This window comes from Varroa jacobsoni, unplaced genomic scaffold (genome assembly GCF_002532875.2).
Source record: "Varroa jacobsoni isolate VJ856 unplaced genomic scaffold, vjacob_1.0 scaffold_119, whole genome shotgun sequence".
NCBI lineage: Eukaryota > Metazoa > Arthropoda > Arachnida > Mesostigmata > Varroidae > Varroa > Varroa jacobsoni.
Window position 1 is genome coordinate 1 of NW_019213021.1, and position 13,769 is coordinate 13,769.

A 13,769-nucleotide genomic window follows, 5' to 3' on the forward strand; every position below is an offset into this window, starting at 1 on the left:
TCTGAGAAGAAATAAATGCTGTAGCACCTGGCATGACTTTCCTGAACGCGACTTCTTCATTCTGGACAGAGTTCTACCTTTTTCCACCGTCTACACCAAGCTCAAGTCGATGTTTGATTCTTCTGGGCTTCGGATTGATGTAGTAAGCTTTCCGTCTAACAAATAACAAATGCCGTTCCGGGAAGCCTCAATATACTATCGCACTGTGCAAGCAAGCAGATCTGAAGTACCTATTCGTGTGTACAGCCTTCATACGCATGGCTTCAGCAACTGTTATTCGTTTACACAGAAGTAGCATTATTGGAGACACTTCGAAGAAGTGGTGATAGTGCCGATCGTAGTATTAGTTTAGTACTTGCGTGGTTCTGAAGTGATGCTTGATGGTTGTATCAGATGGCAGATTGAAGACATCTATCAACAACTACGTAGTAGGGGAGTAGATTGAAATGCTCGTCACAAGATCACAGGCGTTTCATTTTATGAACGAAAGAAATTATGAGATCTGATCGGCTAGCAGGTGTCTACGTAACTTGGGGTCTCGATCAGATTATATTGATTTTTCATGATATTAGCCATAAGCTAAAGATTCTTTTACCTAGCAAAGAATAGTGCGCCATCTGTCACGATATTTAGAATATTGAGCGGTTTTATTAGCGTGCTTAGGATTCTGCCAGCTAAGCTGCTAACTGTTTAAAACCATTTTTCCAACATGCAATGAATAATGTAAACACAACTCGACGACAATATAACTAATTTTCTGTCTTTTCGTGCCGACATAAATCACACCGTCTGTAGAGCATATTGCCACATACAGTGCTTTCATTTAATTTCACATATAACTGCACTACATATATATGTATCTAGTTTGTTTCATGAGACATTCATACAGTCATGAAGCCGGTTTACCGTACATATTTAATGTAACCTGACAATTAGCGAGAAATTTGTATGTGGCTGCCGTATATGACTCGACTTAAACAGGACATGAAGCCTTTTAAATTGCCCGCGGTTCTTGTTTGTATCTGTTTCGCTATCTGAAAAACCTACTGGTGATGCAGGCTGTGAAATTGAGCACGGCATTTATTAAGGTTTATTATAAAAATGGTTCTGGCTTTATTAATGGCATATTACTTCGCTGGACATAAACTGAGTTTATCAATTTCACTCCACGAACCACATTGGCAGTAGTGCACCTTACGGGTTTGCTCTAGAATGTTTAGACTCCGTGTATATACTTGATCTGCTTTTACGATCGCGTTTCTGTTTGTAAGGTGCCGGGCGAATTCCGTTGTAATCTTGTACATTATCAGTTGCCCACTAAATGAAAGATAAATAGAAGCTTTTTCATAGACAAACACACTGATATAATCACAAGGCAAAGTTACAATTGACGTCGTAGGTATGATCTATAGGATATTCCGGCAGTACAAAAGTGGATTTATCCAACGCGTATTCATGTGACCTTCGATCTCGATGGTTGTCTTCTTTATGTTTCCCATTACATAGCTTTTCGTGTTTCACTTCTTGCTCTTCTTCTTAGTTTCTTTTTTAGAAACAGGTTTAGCTTCCTCCTCGGAGTCATCACCCTTTTTCGCAGTTTTCTTGCCTCCCTAGAGCAGAACGATAAACATTAGTTATCAAAACATTCCTTTGTCAATCCAGATACTCAACGCTCATACACATATTGAAATCGTAGCTGATTTCGCCAGTTTAGCTACTCAGCAGCATGTCATAATTAATCCACTAACAACGTTTTTCTGGTTTCCAGTTTCAGTTTTATTTTTAAGGTTTACGCGTGTCATATTGAACACACTCCTCCAATATGCTTATTATGTTAGGGGGTGTTTTCACAGAAATATCGGGTTGACCTTGCAATTATTTATTTTAATCTCCTTTATTGTTAACACGTGGTATATGTCGCGTATTTTGGAAGGAAATGACTGGAGGTAACATATACCCAATGTACCCCTTGTTGGTCTTGTTGTAAAGTGAACGACATTAGTTCACTACCTCAGGTTACAATTTGCTATGTTTTTTTCTATTATCTCCTAATTTCTGTATCTCAAGTTTTACATTGTCAAGTATTCTATCAGACGACTGACTCCTTGCACGCAACGAGATGTGTCTATGCCCGAGGTCTATATGCATACGTACTATCGAGGTGATTCGTATTGCAAATGTTAGCTGAATGTAGCTCAGATCAATATATAGGAAGCTGTCTGGCACAGGATGAATCCCAATATTGTTTTATGTCGTAGAATACTGGTTCAATGAAGCTATTGTAGTGTTTTCCAATCAAACCACAATGCATATTTTATAACCACAAAGGCTCAACGAATTTCAGCTTTTAGTTACTGTGGAATATGATGTCCGTGTTGTTTCACAGGTCTGTCGAAGGACCTAGCATAAGTCCAGTAAGATCCACCGCGGCTAGACCTTCTAGTAACGGCACGTCCTTACTGCTGTACCGAAAAAATTATTTCAGAGGCTTTCACATGGTAACAATAGCTAACGTCGTTTTAAAAAACTAAAATTGAAAAAAAAAAAAGAAAATCTCTGCTCTCGTATTTTTGGATGTCTTTAAACTTCTAGAAGTCTTTTTATTCCAGGTGTTTCCTAAGTTTCAGCGAATATAGAGGGCAAGTAAACACATGTGTTGAGTTCTTTTAGCAGGAAACACGATACAAGCAGCGAACTGTAAGCCGATACATGATCGAGGTGTTCAGTTTATGGCTGGCTCTTTCAGAATTCAAGCCTACTTTTGTTGAAGAGCATTATACAATCTTGTTGGCAATACTTATTGGCTATTCCGCAGAACCATTTGCCATAAATTCACAAATCGCAACTTTTTGATAGTCAAAAAAGACTGTGCGACCAAGCTTGATTCTTGACTGTGATATTGAAGCCTTTGTCGCCCTAGACTCATCTCCTGAGCGATGCCCAGACGATTGTCTTTCTTCCTTCCGTTATACCGATAAAAGCACGTCTCATCTATAGTGACGCGTTCAAGCAAATAAGGCTTCAAAGGGTCATTATAGATAATAACAATAATAACAGAAACAACTGTTAACGGGATTGCATTTGTTGAAATCAGGTTCTTCGGCATACTGATGATTGTTTCAAATGCTCCAGCATGACTCGTATGAGATGCTTTGTTCTTTTATGAGTTCTTTGGAAGTGATTCGGTCATTCTACAGCAGTTTTACTTTTTCTACGTTTTCGTCCGTACTCACTGTAATAAATAAACTATCCAAAAGAAAAATTGCTCTTTCGTATGCCGCTAAATTGTAGGTATCACATGCTAACTCAACATCGACGCAGTCCTCAGGAACCTCAGCAACACTCATGAGCATTTAATTTTGTCTGAACAAAAAGTTCAAAAAACAAAGCACGGTCGGAATTTTCTTCTTTTAAAACTTCTTCTGAAAAGCTTGCAAGATACCCTCGGGGCACTTGTAATCAAATCTGCGAAATACCAAGCATACGTTCGAGTACCTTAAGATTTAGGCTGTTTCAGATGGTTGGCCTTTTTCAGCGCGACACGAAAAGTTGAACTTGCGGACAGCAGGCAGGTTATTGTAGGCAGAACCATAAACACGTTTATGGTCCGCTTTTCATACGAAAAAAAAACTCAAACTTCTATTGATTTTCCGTGCGCCCATTCGTGGCAGAATTACTATTGAGTTCGATCGGCTTGAGATCGTCATTTATGCAAAGAATTTTGATTTAGTTAACTAGAGATGAAACAGTTAACTGACTCCAACATTGTTACAAAAGTTCAAATGTTCGTTATAGGTTGAGAAAAAGTACCCGAAATTTTTTTTTTCGATCTTTATCAACCTAGCAGCAACCTAATCATCGAATTTGAACATGGAATCTTGCAGAAACGATATTATTTGTTCGTCTATTGCTAGTAAACGACCTTTGGTAGTACTTCCTTCCACATGTTTTCTTCTAGAAGGAAAATGTGGCGCCGAATCTTTCATGCTTCGTAAGTATAATATACGAGCTTGTAAAAAATAATCGTCTCAATGAAGCCTAGGTAGAAGCTCGCAAGGAAGCATCTTTTTATGGCTTGAAGATCATCACTAGTACTAATAGTATTAAAATGATTAAAGCAACAAACCTTCTTTCTGGGCTTTTCCTCCTCTTCATCTTCGTCATCGATAGCCGCAACCGCAGCTTGCTTTTCTACGTAGTCTTTGAGGGCATCGGAAACAACCTTAAAGCCAGACATATGAGTAAAGGATTACAAAAGAGAAAATATTTGAACATATAGGCGCGCCCGCGGCTGCGTGCGTTGAGGTAAACTATGATAATTATTTCTACAGATGACAGGAGACACCTAAAATTCGGGGATTTCCGACCCTTAGACTTATGTGGCGGAATTATGAATTTACAACATTACCTTTGCAAAAAAAATAGTCACTTTTCCCCGTAGCTCAATAACGACTTTGAGGTGAAATACTTCATAGTTCGATCAGTTGAGCCTTAAGATCAAGAAAGCTAATTTAGTTCTGAAGAAGTGAGATGTTGGTATGCTAGATTTTGCATAGGAGGTGCTAATTATGACATTTTAGCGTAGTCCAAACTCTAACATTTTTTTCTTAAAAAATCAAAGTAAGCTTAAAAAATGCAGGAAACGAGAGAGAAAATTTCGATGTACTCTAATGTACGCTAGCTCATCAATATCGTGTCAACACACGATAGTATTTTTAATAGAAATTGGTAAGGCACTGTGGCTATTTTCGTCATGTATTATGAATGGCCTCGATGGTCTAATGCCGACTGCTTTTTTGTTTTAGCAAACGGAAATCGAGATGGGGAATTTTATTTCAGAACAGGGTTATTTTGAAACGGTACAACACCTTTTAGTTTTGCTCTCGCAATTAGATTCTAAGACTTTTCGTATCAGGTACAATTACTTAGGCTTTGACAAACAAATTACAGTAAACCACAGAAAACTAAAGCGGTTTACGAATGCGAGTTCCACGTTAGAACCGCAATAGCAGAAACAGTTCGTCGTACAAATCCTATATTTATCGAAGGATTTATTCGTTTATTTAGCCTAGGAAACTATACGTATATATATGGTATATATCGGTATATGTATAGAAATTCAAATGGGAGAATTTACAACTGGAAAATTAACCTTGTGAAGAGCTGTGGCGGAAGTCGGCTTATATTAAAGCGCAGCATTGTAAGAATTCAAGTATGATGAATGAAAAATGTGTCCATCTTTGTCAAATTAATAAGAAAAAGATTTATATCAGGAAACGCCCCACCTACTCTTCTTTATTCTCATCTTTGCGCCCCAGATTTGCATAGCAGCAAAATAAATAAGTTACAGTCAAACTGATACAAGTTTATAGACACTTCGAATTGAAATGAATAAGTTATGAATATTAACAAAGTTAAGAGAAAGACATTTTATGACATGCACCTGTCCTTGACTTGATGCGGTTCTTGCTTTCGCAGATATGTTTTACTAGACTGGGTGGTAAATAGGTAGACTGGACTATCAAACAAACTGCCGGCACTTATGTTTTAGAGACTTAAGAATGTTCGCCGATACTTTAAATCAAGCGGCTGTTTATAAGCGAGAGATTATGCAGCATGGTAATAGATAAACTGTTATGCCTTATTAAGTCTTCCACTTAACGGATTTTGAAATGAAAAACTGATAACTGTTAATGAAGTATAGATTTCCTGCTTCATTCCTGAGAGTAAGCAATGTCAAGAGTGTGGGTTAAGAGGTATAAACTAACCCGGACCTACCTGAAAAAAGGAATTTAATAAGCGGAAAAATCGGACTAACTATTTTGTAAAACCTTAGCGAGATAATTGAAAATTGCGAATATAATATAGTTATTTTAGCCCGACGAAAATATTATTGGTGCAAGATACTCATTTAGACTAAAAGTGCTTTGCCATGGATCAATGCCCTTCTTGCAAATCACTGCCTCAGGATGGCCAAGATCAAGTAAATAAAGCTTACATGGATCTGCCGTTGCGGGTAGATCATGCGATGATTTGATGCTATTTCCAGATTTCAAAGGAGCGTTTTTAATACAAAATATAAATATATAGCAGTATATAATAAAGAGTACAAGGCAATTACAAAGCTTTTTCTTTATATTCAGGCTAGGTTCTAGTTAAATTGCCTAATAATTTAAACTAATGTTGTTCCTCGGGTCCTATAACCTTTACTCAAGTCTACTCCAGTTCAATTCAGTAAAGTTAGCTATGAAGAAATCAAAGATAAATAATAAATCAAAGCTAATTCAAGTTGAAATACCTTCTCACAATCCTTTAGTGAACTAACGGTAGGGACAGCGTAGTGTATTTTACGAGAACCACCCGAGCGTCCTGCAACCCCCGTGCGATCTGGAAGTTCATAGCAAATGTATGGTCAAACGTTGCAATATGTCAAGAATGTTCACAGCTAGCAAAATTTTTGCCCATTTTAATAAAATTTCGAGTACAGTAGCCCATTTTTCCAACTTTTAACACAAAACTTTACAGAATTAATAAGATGGGGTGTTAAACTATGTCTATTTGATTTTCAGAATGTTGAATTTTTGTTGCCTTAGTAAATTTCAGAGGTCAGAAACTTGCAAAGCCTTTTTTGTTAGCCATCTACATGCTGAACGTTAAGGGTTGATTCTGACCAGCTGTTTTTCTTACATAGGGTGAATGTCCAGTGTTTATTTCTATAAATGTTTACTTAAAATCTGTACTCGAAGTGTCTATGTAAAATGTTTATTCTATTATAATATATAAGTTTTAAGAGGCCCATAAGGTTACAACTGCAAAATTAAATTTGATGATCCGAGGGGATTGATAAGGTCAAATTATTGTTTGAAAAAGACTAAGACAAATTTAGGAGGCAATAAAGAATATCTTTTACTATAATTCACTGTTTTTTTAGTGTTTGCCACTATACAACGACCATATCATTTTGTGCCACTTTATGGCACGAAGCGGAACCGAATAACACAAAGAAGCAATAGGGTCTCTGAGAAACGAAAAATTGATCCTGCTCTCCCTTCATGGCGGAACACTCAAGATAACAGTGTTATAATAAGAGAATAAAGTGCCTATTGTGCTACAGAGCATAAATTGCTTAAGAAATGCATGTTGTTTTGTGTTTTTGAGATAATATTTAAAGGCTCGTATTTATTTTCATACTATTCCTTCCGACTAGCTGGAATAAAATGCAAAAAAACAATCACTATTATGTCGACTAATAAATAGTTGTTTTTTCAGCTCACTTTAAGTAATGGTAATCCATGGAAGGAACTAGCCTTACCTATACAGGTATTTATTTGGTATTCCGTAAGCTCCTTCCACTGTTTGGTAAGAGAAGCATCTGTCAGCTACCCTAGCAAGGTATGCAATATTTTGTTTTAATATTTTGATTTATTATAAGCTCAGTTTTTTTTTTACCTTTCTTTTGTTTTTAATAGATTGTCCTTCAAATGGAAAATCTTCCTAGATTGACCTGAACCGTCGTAATCCGATAGAGCAAGGTCTGGGATAAAGAAGGAACACTTAGGGTCTACCCCGAATCTTCAAAGTCACATGGAACCAAATGCTACCGTACAGCTTGATCACTGACTCAAATTCACGTGTTCAGTAAACCGCAATCGGCGTTTACCACTTCACTGCACTTTGAAAGATTATAGTAGAAAGTTCGGTGTTTTCCTTAGGTTAACTAAAAATCTAAATCTTGGTGATTTAGGTCCTACAAAATCTGAGGTTTGTAACGGGTTATCCAGAATTTAGTTCTGTGCTAAAGGTATCGTGAAATATCGATTTTTACAATAACCACTAATCATATGCAGAAATGTTTCTTATTTTTATTATGCCTGCACCACGTTCGTGTAAGAAGACCCCTAGTGCATGCGGACATTTAGGGAAGATTCGGCTCACTTTTAGCTGTGCAGAAAGCACTGGGGTAAATGGGCCAGATTTTTATGTGGCGGTCCGGCGCATGATTTATATTCCAAATCCCGATTTCCGACTCTAAAGTTCTGACACCTTTAGGTGAAGCCTGTTAGATACTGCTGCTGATTTCTTCAAGCTCAAATACAGTTCCCGTTGTCTCAACCACGGACCCTCCAACGGAAAGGTAGTTGAATACGCAGTTCTTTTTTTGCTTCCAAGAGATAATCGCACAGAAAATTGTAGTTACCTAATACATCTAAGATGTAAATGGTGCAGCCTGAAAAAAATATACACAAAATAATTTGACTACAGACAACAACAGGATCGAAACCTGTACTTCAGAGCCATGCTCTCTCATTGGAGAGAAAAAAAAAATTGGAAATGACCGATTTTCATACGATATGGTAATATATATTTAAAAGTATTTACCCTCCAAAGCTATATTTTTATTTACTTTTCTAATGGCACTAAAGGTATGCGATAAACGAGCAACTGTCTCCTGTTCCGACCTGCTGACTTTTAACTTGAATTAAGATTTTATCAAATTTGCCCGGACTCAAGGATAAACTGTTAACCCGAAATCGAAGAAGCTGACGATTTAAAGGAACGAAAAGCTGAGAATGAAAAATGGTAGCCGAGTTTTAATTACACGCTGATATGAAATAAGTGCCGATGGCGTCAACTGGTAAAAACTTTTTCGTGACGACCTGATGAGCCTTTAGCGTCAGATTACCGTTGAAATGCTTCAAATGTTACCTACAATATTTAACCGTCTTTCAACGAACAGCTTATAATAAATGAAACTTATGATATGTCTTGCTAAATATTTTGCTTCAAACATTATTGTTATCGTGTTTTGTTTTTATCGCTTGCAGTAGAGCGCTCTCCTTTGTGGAACAAATCCGCCGTATCTCTTTAAAATCTTTAGCGCCAACATTTTCCTTTATTTTTCTTACACTGCGAAAGTTCTCAAAAAAATTGTTGTTGTTGCTGTAAAATTTTTATTCTACAGCTTTAAAGGTTTTCTTTTTTAAGCCGATGGCTTCTCATTGTTCCGTCTAACTTACCTATTTGGCTCTGTCATTATACTGGAAGCAGTCTGGCGCGAATCCATGTTGTTAATTTCAGAAAGCAAAGCAGAGAAACCGCTGAGTTTAGATTGGCGCGACGAATAAATCCATATGGTATAGCTCGTTATATTATTTCATAAAAAAGAGATACAAATACATGTTTTCGAACACGCGCGCCTTTCAACTATTGCCTTAATTTACGCCTAACATTGCGCCTTAATTTGTGCCAAAAGAAATTTGATCATGCTCGCTATCCGAGATCGTAGAGACTATAGTTTAGGATAACTATTTTTTTGCTATTCTAACGGGTCTGCTGATTTATTTTAAATCGTCTATCGGTTATCAGCCTATGATCAATTTGAATAGTCTGCGCAAAAGAAATATCGAGCGGTGTCTGTATCCCGATTATTTATGCTCGATTTTTTTATTTATTTATTTAATTCTTGTATCTACTTGGAGTTCGATGCCAGAAAAGTTCAATAAATATCGTATACTCTTTATATATATGACGAACTTTTAGCAACCAGTAGCATAGTAGTATATAGCCTTATAGCCTGATCTCCTGATTATTCTCCGACGTTTTCGGGTTATGCACCCTTTTAATGGTCCGTGTAGATTTTGATCTTTAGGAGCTTATATAGCTACTACATATCCTGGTATGGATACTTCTTTGTTTGTTTTTCGTTATAGCCTTTGGAGAGACCTATGCTGAGTAATCACGCATTTTCTGTTAAACATAGTTCTTGAGAATACCTACCAATCCGAGTGCTGGGACCCTCTCGTTCGTATTGGTACATAATATAATAGCCTTACTGATAACTTGAACACCATTATGATATATGACTGTACCAACAACACGTTGCTTTTTACAATGGGATGATACGAGACTTTGATCGGTTCTCAAATCTTAACTTTTTTTTTTTAAAAATTGAATGCTGTACTTGTAGATTACATCGGAAATTCGATCAGAAGCTAGAACTTACGGACAACCAAGTGCGAGTCAGAAATAGCTCTGTTAAATAGAACGGTCCACTTTGTAAATTCGGAGACAACAGCTGTCAGTAGTAGACATTCTGCCATATTTGTATAAATTTTGTGTGTGTCTATCATTAATGCATTTTCCGACTCTTCACTGATCTGTTGTTGCAAATGCCCTTAAGTAAATGTTGCAAGTTCTATACTGCTTACCACTACTTGAGAGACACATTATCCATGTCTAAGAAATCAACAGATAGGAAGAAATGCTTCACGGCTGCTAAATTTGTGCTCTTAGGCGCTGACATGTTTACTCTTTGAGAACATGGCATCTTATTTCGCCCACGCTAAGTCAGACACACACCTTCACCACGCTACCAATCTTGTGTCTTGTGTCTCGGGTCTTATCTCGTTTATCAGAATAGGTTTGATACATTTGGGGCGAACCGATCTTACGATATATCTTTACTGAGTCGTCCGCAGCCTGAATCCTAAGGCGAACTTTCCGGATTGAAAGAGGCGTATTTCAGTGAAAACTTGTCGACCTTTCATTGTTTCCGTCGTACTACTGAAAGCGTTACTGACTGTTCACTAGCTGACGCTGATATAGAGTCGTCTCTGAGGATCCTGATGTACGAGCCCAAATGCGCTTCGAGTCGGTGTTGCACTGTTGAACCGAACAAGGGTAGAATAAGGAGCAGCTGCAAGCCAAACTCGTAGGCTTTCCTAATATATTCGTGCACCCCTCATTATTGTTCATTTATTTCCTAATATATTTGTGTACCATTCATTTGTTTATTGAGCTCGTTCAAGGTATATCCTGACACGCAACTTTTGAGACTCGTCGACGAGAAATTCAGAAGCTAGATGCTTTTTCTCATCCACTGTCAATCGGACGAAATTGAAGAGTTGCATTTTTTTTTCAATCTAATATTAGAGTAGTTGACATATGATTATGTTGGCCTTGGTATCCTTTTGAACAAAAATTTCAGGGTGCAATGATTGTCTTTTCGCGCTATCCGACATAAATCAGATTTCTCGAACTCAGCTGTGTGCCGTAGTTTATGTATGAGTTTGAGAAAAATCAACGTTGCTATTAAGTCAAACCAAATTAACAACTTCGATGACCGCCATTGATCGGAAAGCTTTTGCAGAGAATATTTGAAAATTTAATGCAATACGCATGCTCAAGCATAATTTCGAATCACAGTAATAGTCTATGCATTCGTAGACTTGAAAATCGCTTTTTGTTAACGAACGTAGTTCTACAATTGAGATGTGTGGATAAAACTGCATCTAAAGCCATACATGCACAACATATACAAAAGTCAAGTCACAATACGCTTATCATTATGTAGTAGGTAAGTGCAGTACGGAATAGTGCAACGGCGTCCAGCAGAACTCCGACAACGTAACTGCAATATAGCCAGCCAGAGTAGGCTGGCTGTACCTAATTGCTCGATAATCGCATCAAAGCAACGAAAGTACTCAACGAAACTTCTAGCGAAGCGACGGAGACAAGAGGGAAAGGTGAGAGAGAGAGAGAGAGAGAATGTGAGATAGGGAGAGGGGAGAGAGAGAGAGATAGATCGAGAGTGATGGAGATGGAGAGAGAGAGAGTGTGTGTGTGTGTGGGAGGGGGAGAGAGAGAGGAGGAGGAGGAGGAGGAGGAGAGGGGGAGAGGGGGAGAGTAATAACAACACTGTTTCCTGGGATGGGGTACATGGACTAACAAAACTAGTCAATCAAGCAGACAGTAATTAACCGCAATTATAAGCGTCCTTCAACCTATATTTTGTTGACTAGAAGTTGTAAAATAGAAACCTATGTAAAGTAATGCTAAAATGAATAAAATACTTTCCCGTAGGCTCTAACACAGAAACCATTACTAAGAGGTATTTTCTTATAATAAAACAACAATGCCTACCTTGTAAGAAGTCAACTGCGCCTTTCCGCCATAACCTGACGAAGCAGGGGCAATATCAAAGGCTACAACACATGTGGTATAACGTTTTGCAGATTTAGGAAAAGAAAATTGTAATTTAGGGTTAAATAAATTATTTAAATATAATTTCAATGCGAAACAACAAACCTGTATGAATCTATTACTCTAATTGAAAAGTTTATTCGAGATAGTGTACTCACAAACTGTTGTATCGGAGAAGTCGTCGTCCACCATAAATTCTGAAATAGGATAAGATAGTTTGCGTTATAGTGATTTGATACTTCAGCATTTCAACACTTTCCTCATTATTATAAGAAACCACTTAAATAGTATAAGAAGAAATTAGTAATTGCTCGAAAGGTTTTGCTGGTTACCTACGAACGTAGCTATAATGATAGATTAAGATTTAGTAACCTAGTTCTGAGAACGAAGAGTCTTGGAGCACGTTCGATTCAATAGAATGTGCTCGGAGTTAGCTAATTTAACCCTAAAAACTCTTTCAGAAGCACATACAAATAAGTGGAGCTTGTAAAACATTTACATTTCATTTATATGCTATTATATATGGAATTTCCATTGGACCCTAGGCGTTCCCTCGGTTGATTTACCAAGTTTTTTCAAAACCTAATACCCTTCCGTCGTATTACAGTCAACTTGGTAATCCCGTCTCCCAGTGGCCCATTGTTATCTTTTTGCCGTGACAAAGGCAGCTGCTTGAACAAATCATACATATATTTCACTCTGTGCGGCGGATCTAGCCTGCACGCTCTCTCTTTCTCTCTCGTAAAACAATAACGCATGCTATCCATTGCTTATATTGCTTGATAACGCTTAGTCAATTAGAGTTCGCGTAAGAAAGATTTATGTGTGACAATCGAGGTCTCCGCTTTTTTAATGCCAGGATCAAACCCATTTAGGGGTCCCTTTTGCTCACGTTCGCAAAACAAACCAAATCAGCCACTAAAATATCTAAAAGTCTCCAATTGCATATAGATGAAATTAGTCTGCTGTACTTCCTTAAGTCAACGAGAAACCAATATGTATTGAAATTGTTTACAGTAATGGCTCTTATTTAGAGCTTACGGTCAGTACTTTTCAACTAACTAAAGAAGTCTTAACGTTTTGAGATGAGACTGTCCAGGTTGAACTTTAAGAAGACTACCATACTACAGCTATTTAATCGATTTTTAATAAAAATTGCATATCTGAATATAGTCAATAGACAGACGACTCGAATCACCCAAAATATAAACGTATCTTGTGTTGTCTTTTAATTATGATTTATAATGTAAAAATCGGCTGAAACACCTATATCGGAACCTCTGAAAAATCTAGGAAAAAAAACCAGCAACAATCTTCGTTAGTGCATGGCAGATGTTCACTATCGAAAGCTGGTTCGGTTCAGGGCATCAACTTTATATATTATCTGTATGTGCGGGAACAAGAGCTTGCGTTACGATAATACAATTACTTGTTCATTTTTTTTTTCTCTGGATCATTTATGGGTACCGATAACAGTTATCGTCCAGGAATAAAATAGATCGTTTAAACTGCCGTAACTGGGAAAAATATTCTGTTAGCAAGCTTAGTTTGATAGGCAGCAATTTTGGGCACTTAATCTTCAGAAGAGTGCTGTCTTTCTGAGCCTTTGAATCCATTCAATGTGCGTGAAACCACCAGGCTCTTTTGATTAGTACCAGCGATAGAAGATGGAATATTGATACTAAAAGCCTAAAAGGGGGGGGGGGTCTTATACAACTTATGAAATATTACATAAAATCTGGGGAAGTTTTTGACTTAAAATTGGATCATTTGTACTGTGAATAAAG

The 13,769-nt window shown here is 37.4% G+C and overlaps 1 protein-coding gene across 1 annotated transcript in view; it reads right to left on the minus strand.

Moving 5' to 3' along the window:
- Nucleotides 1–618: 618 nt before the first annotated feature.
- Nucleotides 619–13,769, minus strand: part of LOC111266737 (uncharacterized) — a 20,983-nt gene continuing 7,832 nt past the window's right edge. The window contains exons 2-5 of the mRNA XM_022844459.1: nucleotides 12,141–12,179; nucleotides 6,299–6,387; nucleotides 4,127–4,222; nucleotides 619–1,610 (exon numbers count right to left, since the gene is read on the minus strand). Of these exons, the coding sequence (XP_022700194.1) occupies nucleotides 1,518–1,610; nucleotides 4,127–4,222; nucleotides 6,299–6,387; nucleotides 12,141–12,179 (317 nt within the window). The 3' untranslated portion in view covers nucleotides 619–1,517. The remainder of the gene's footprint in view (nucleotides 1,611–4,126; nucleotides 4,223–6,298; nucleotides 6,388–12,140; nucleotides 12,180–13,769) is intronic.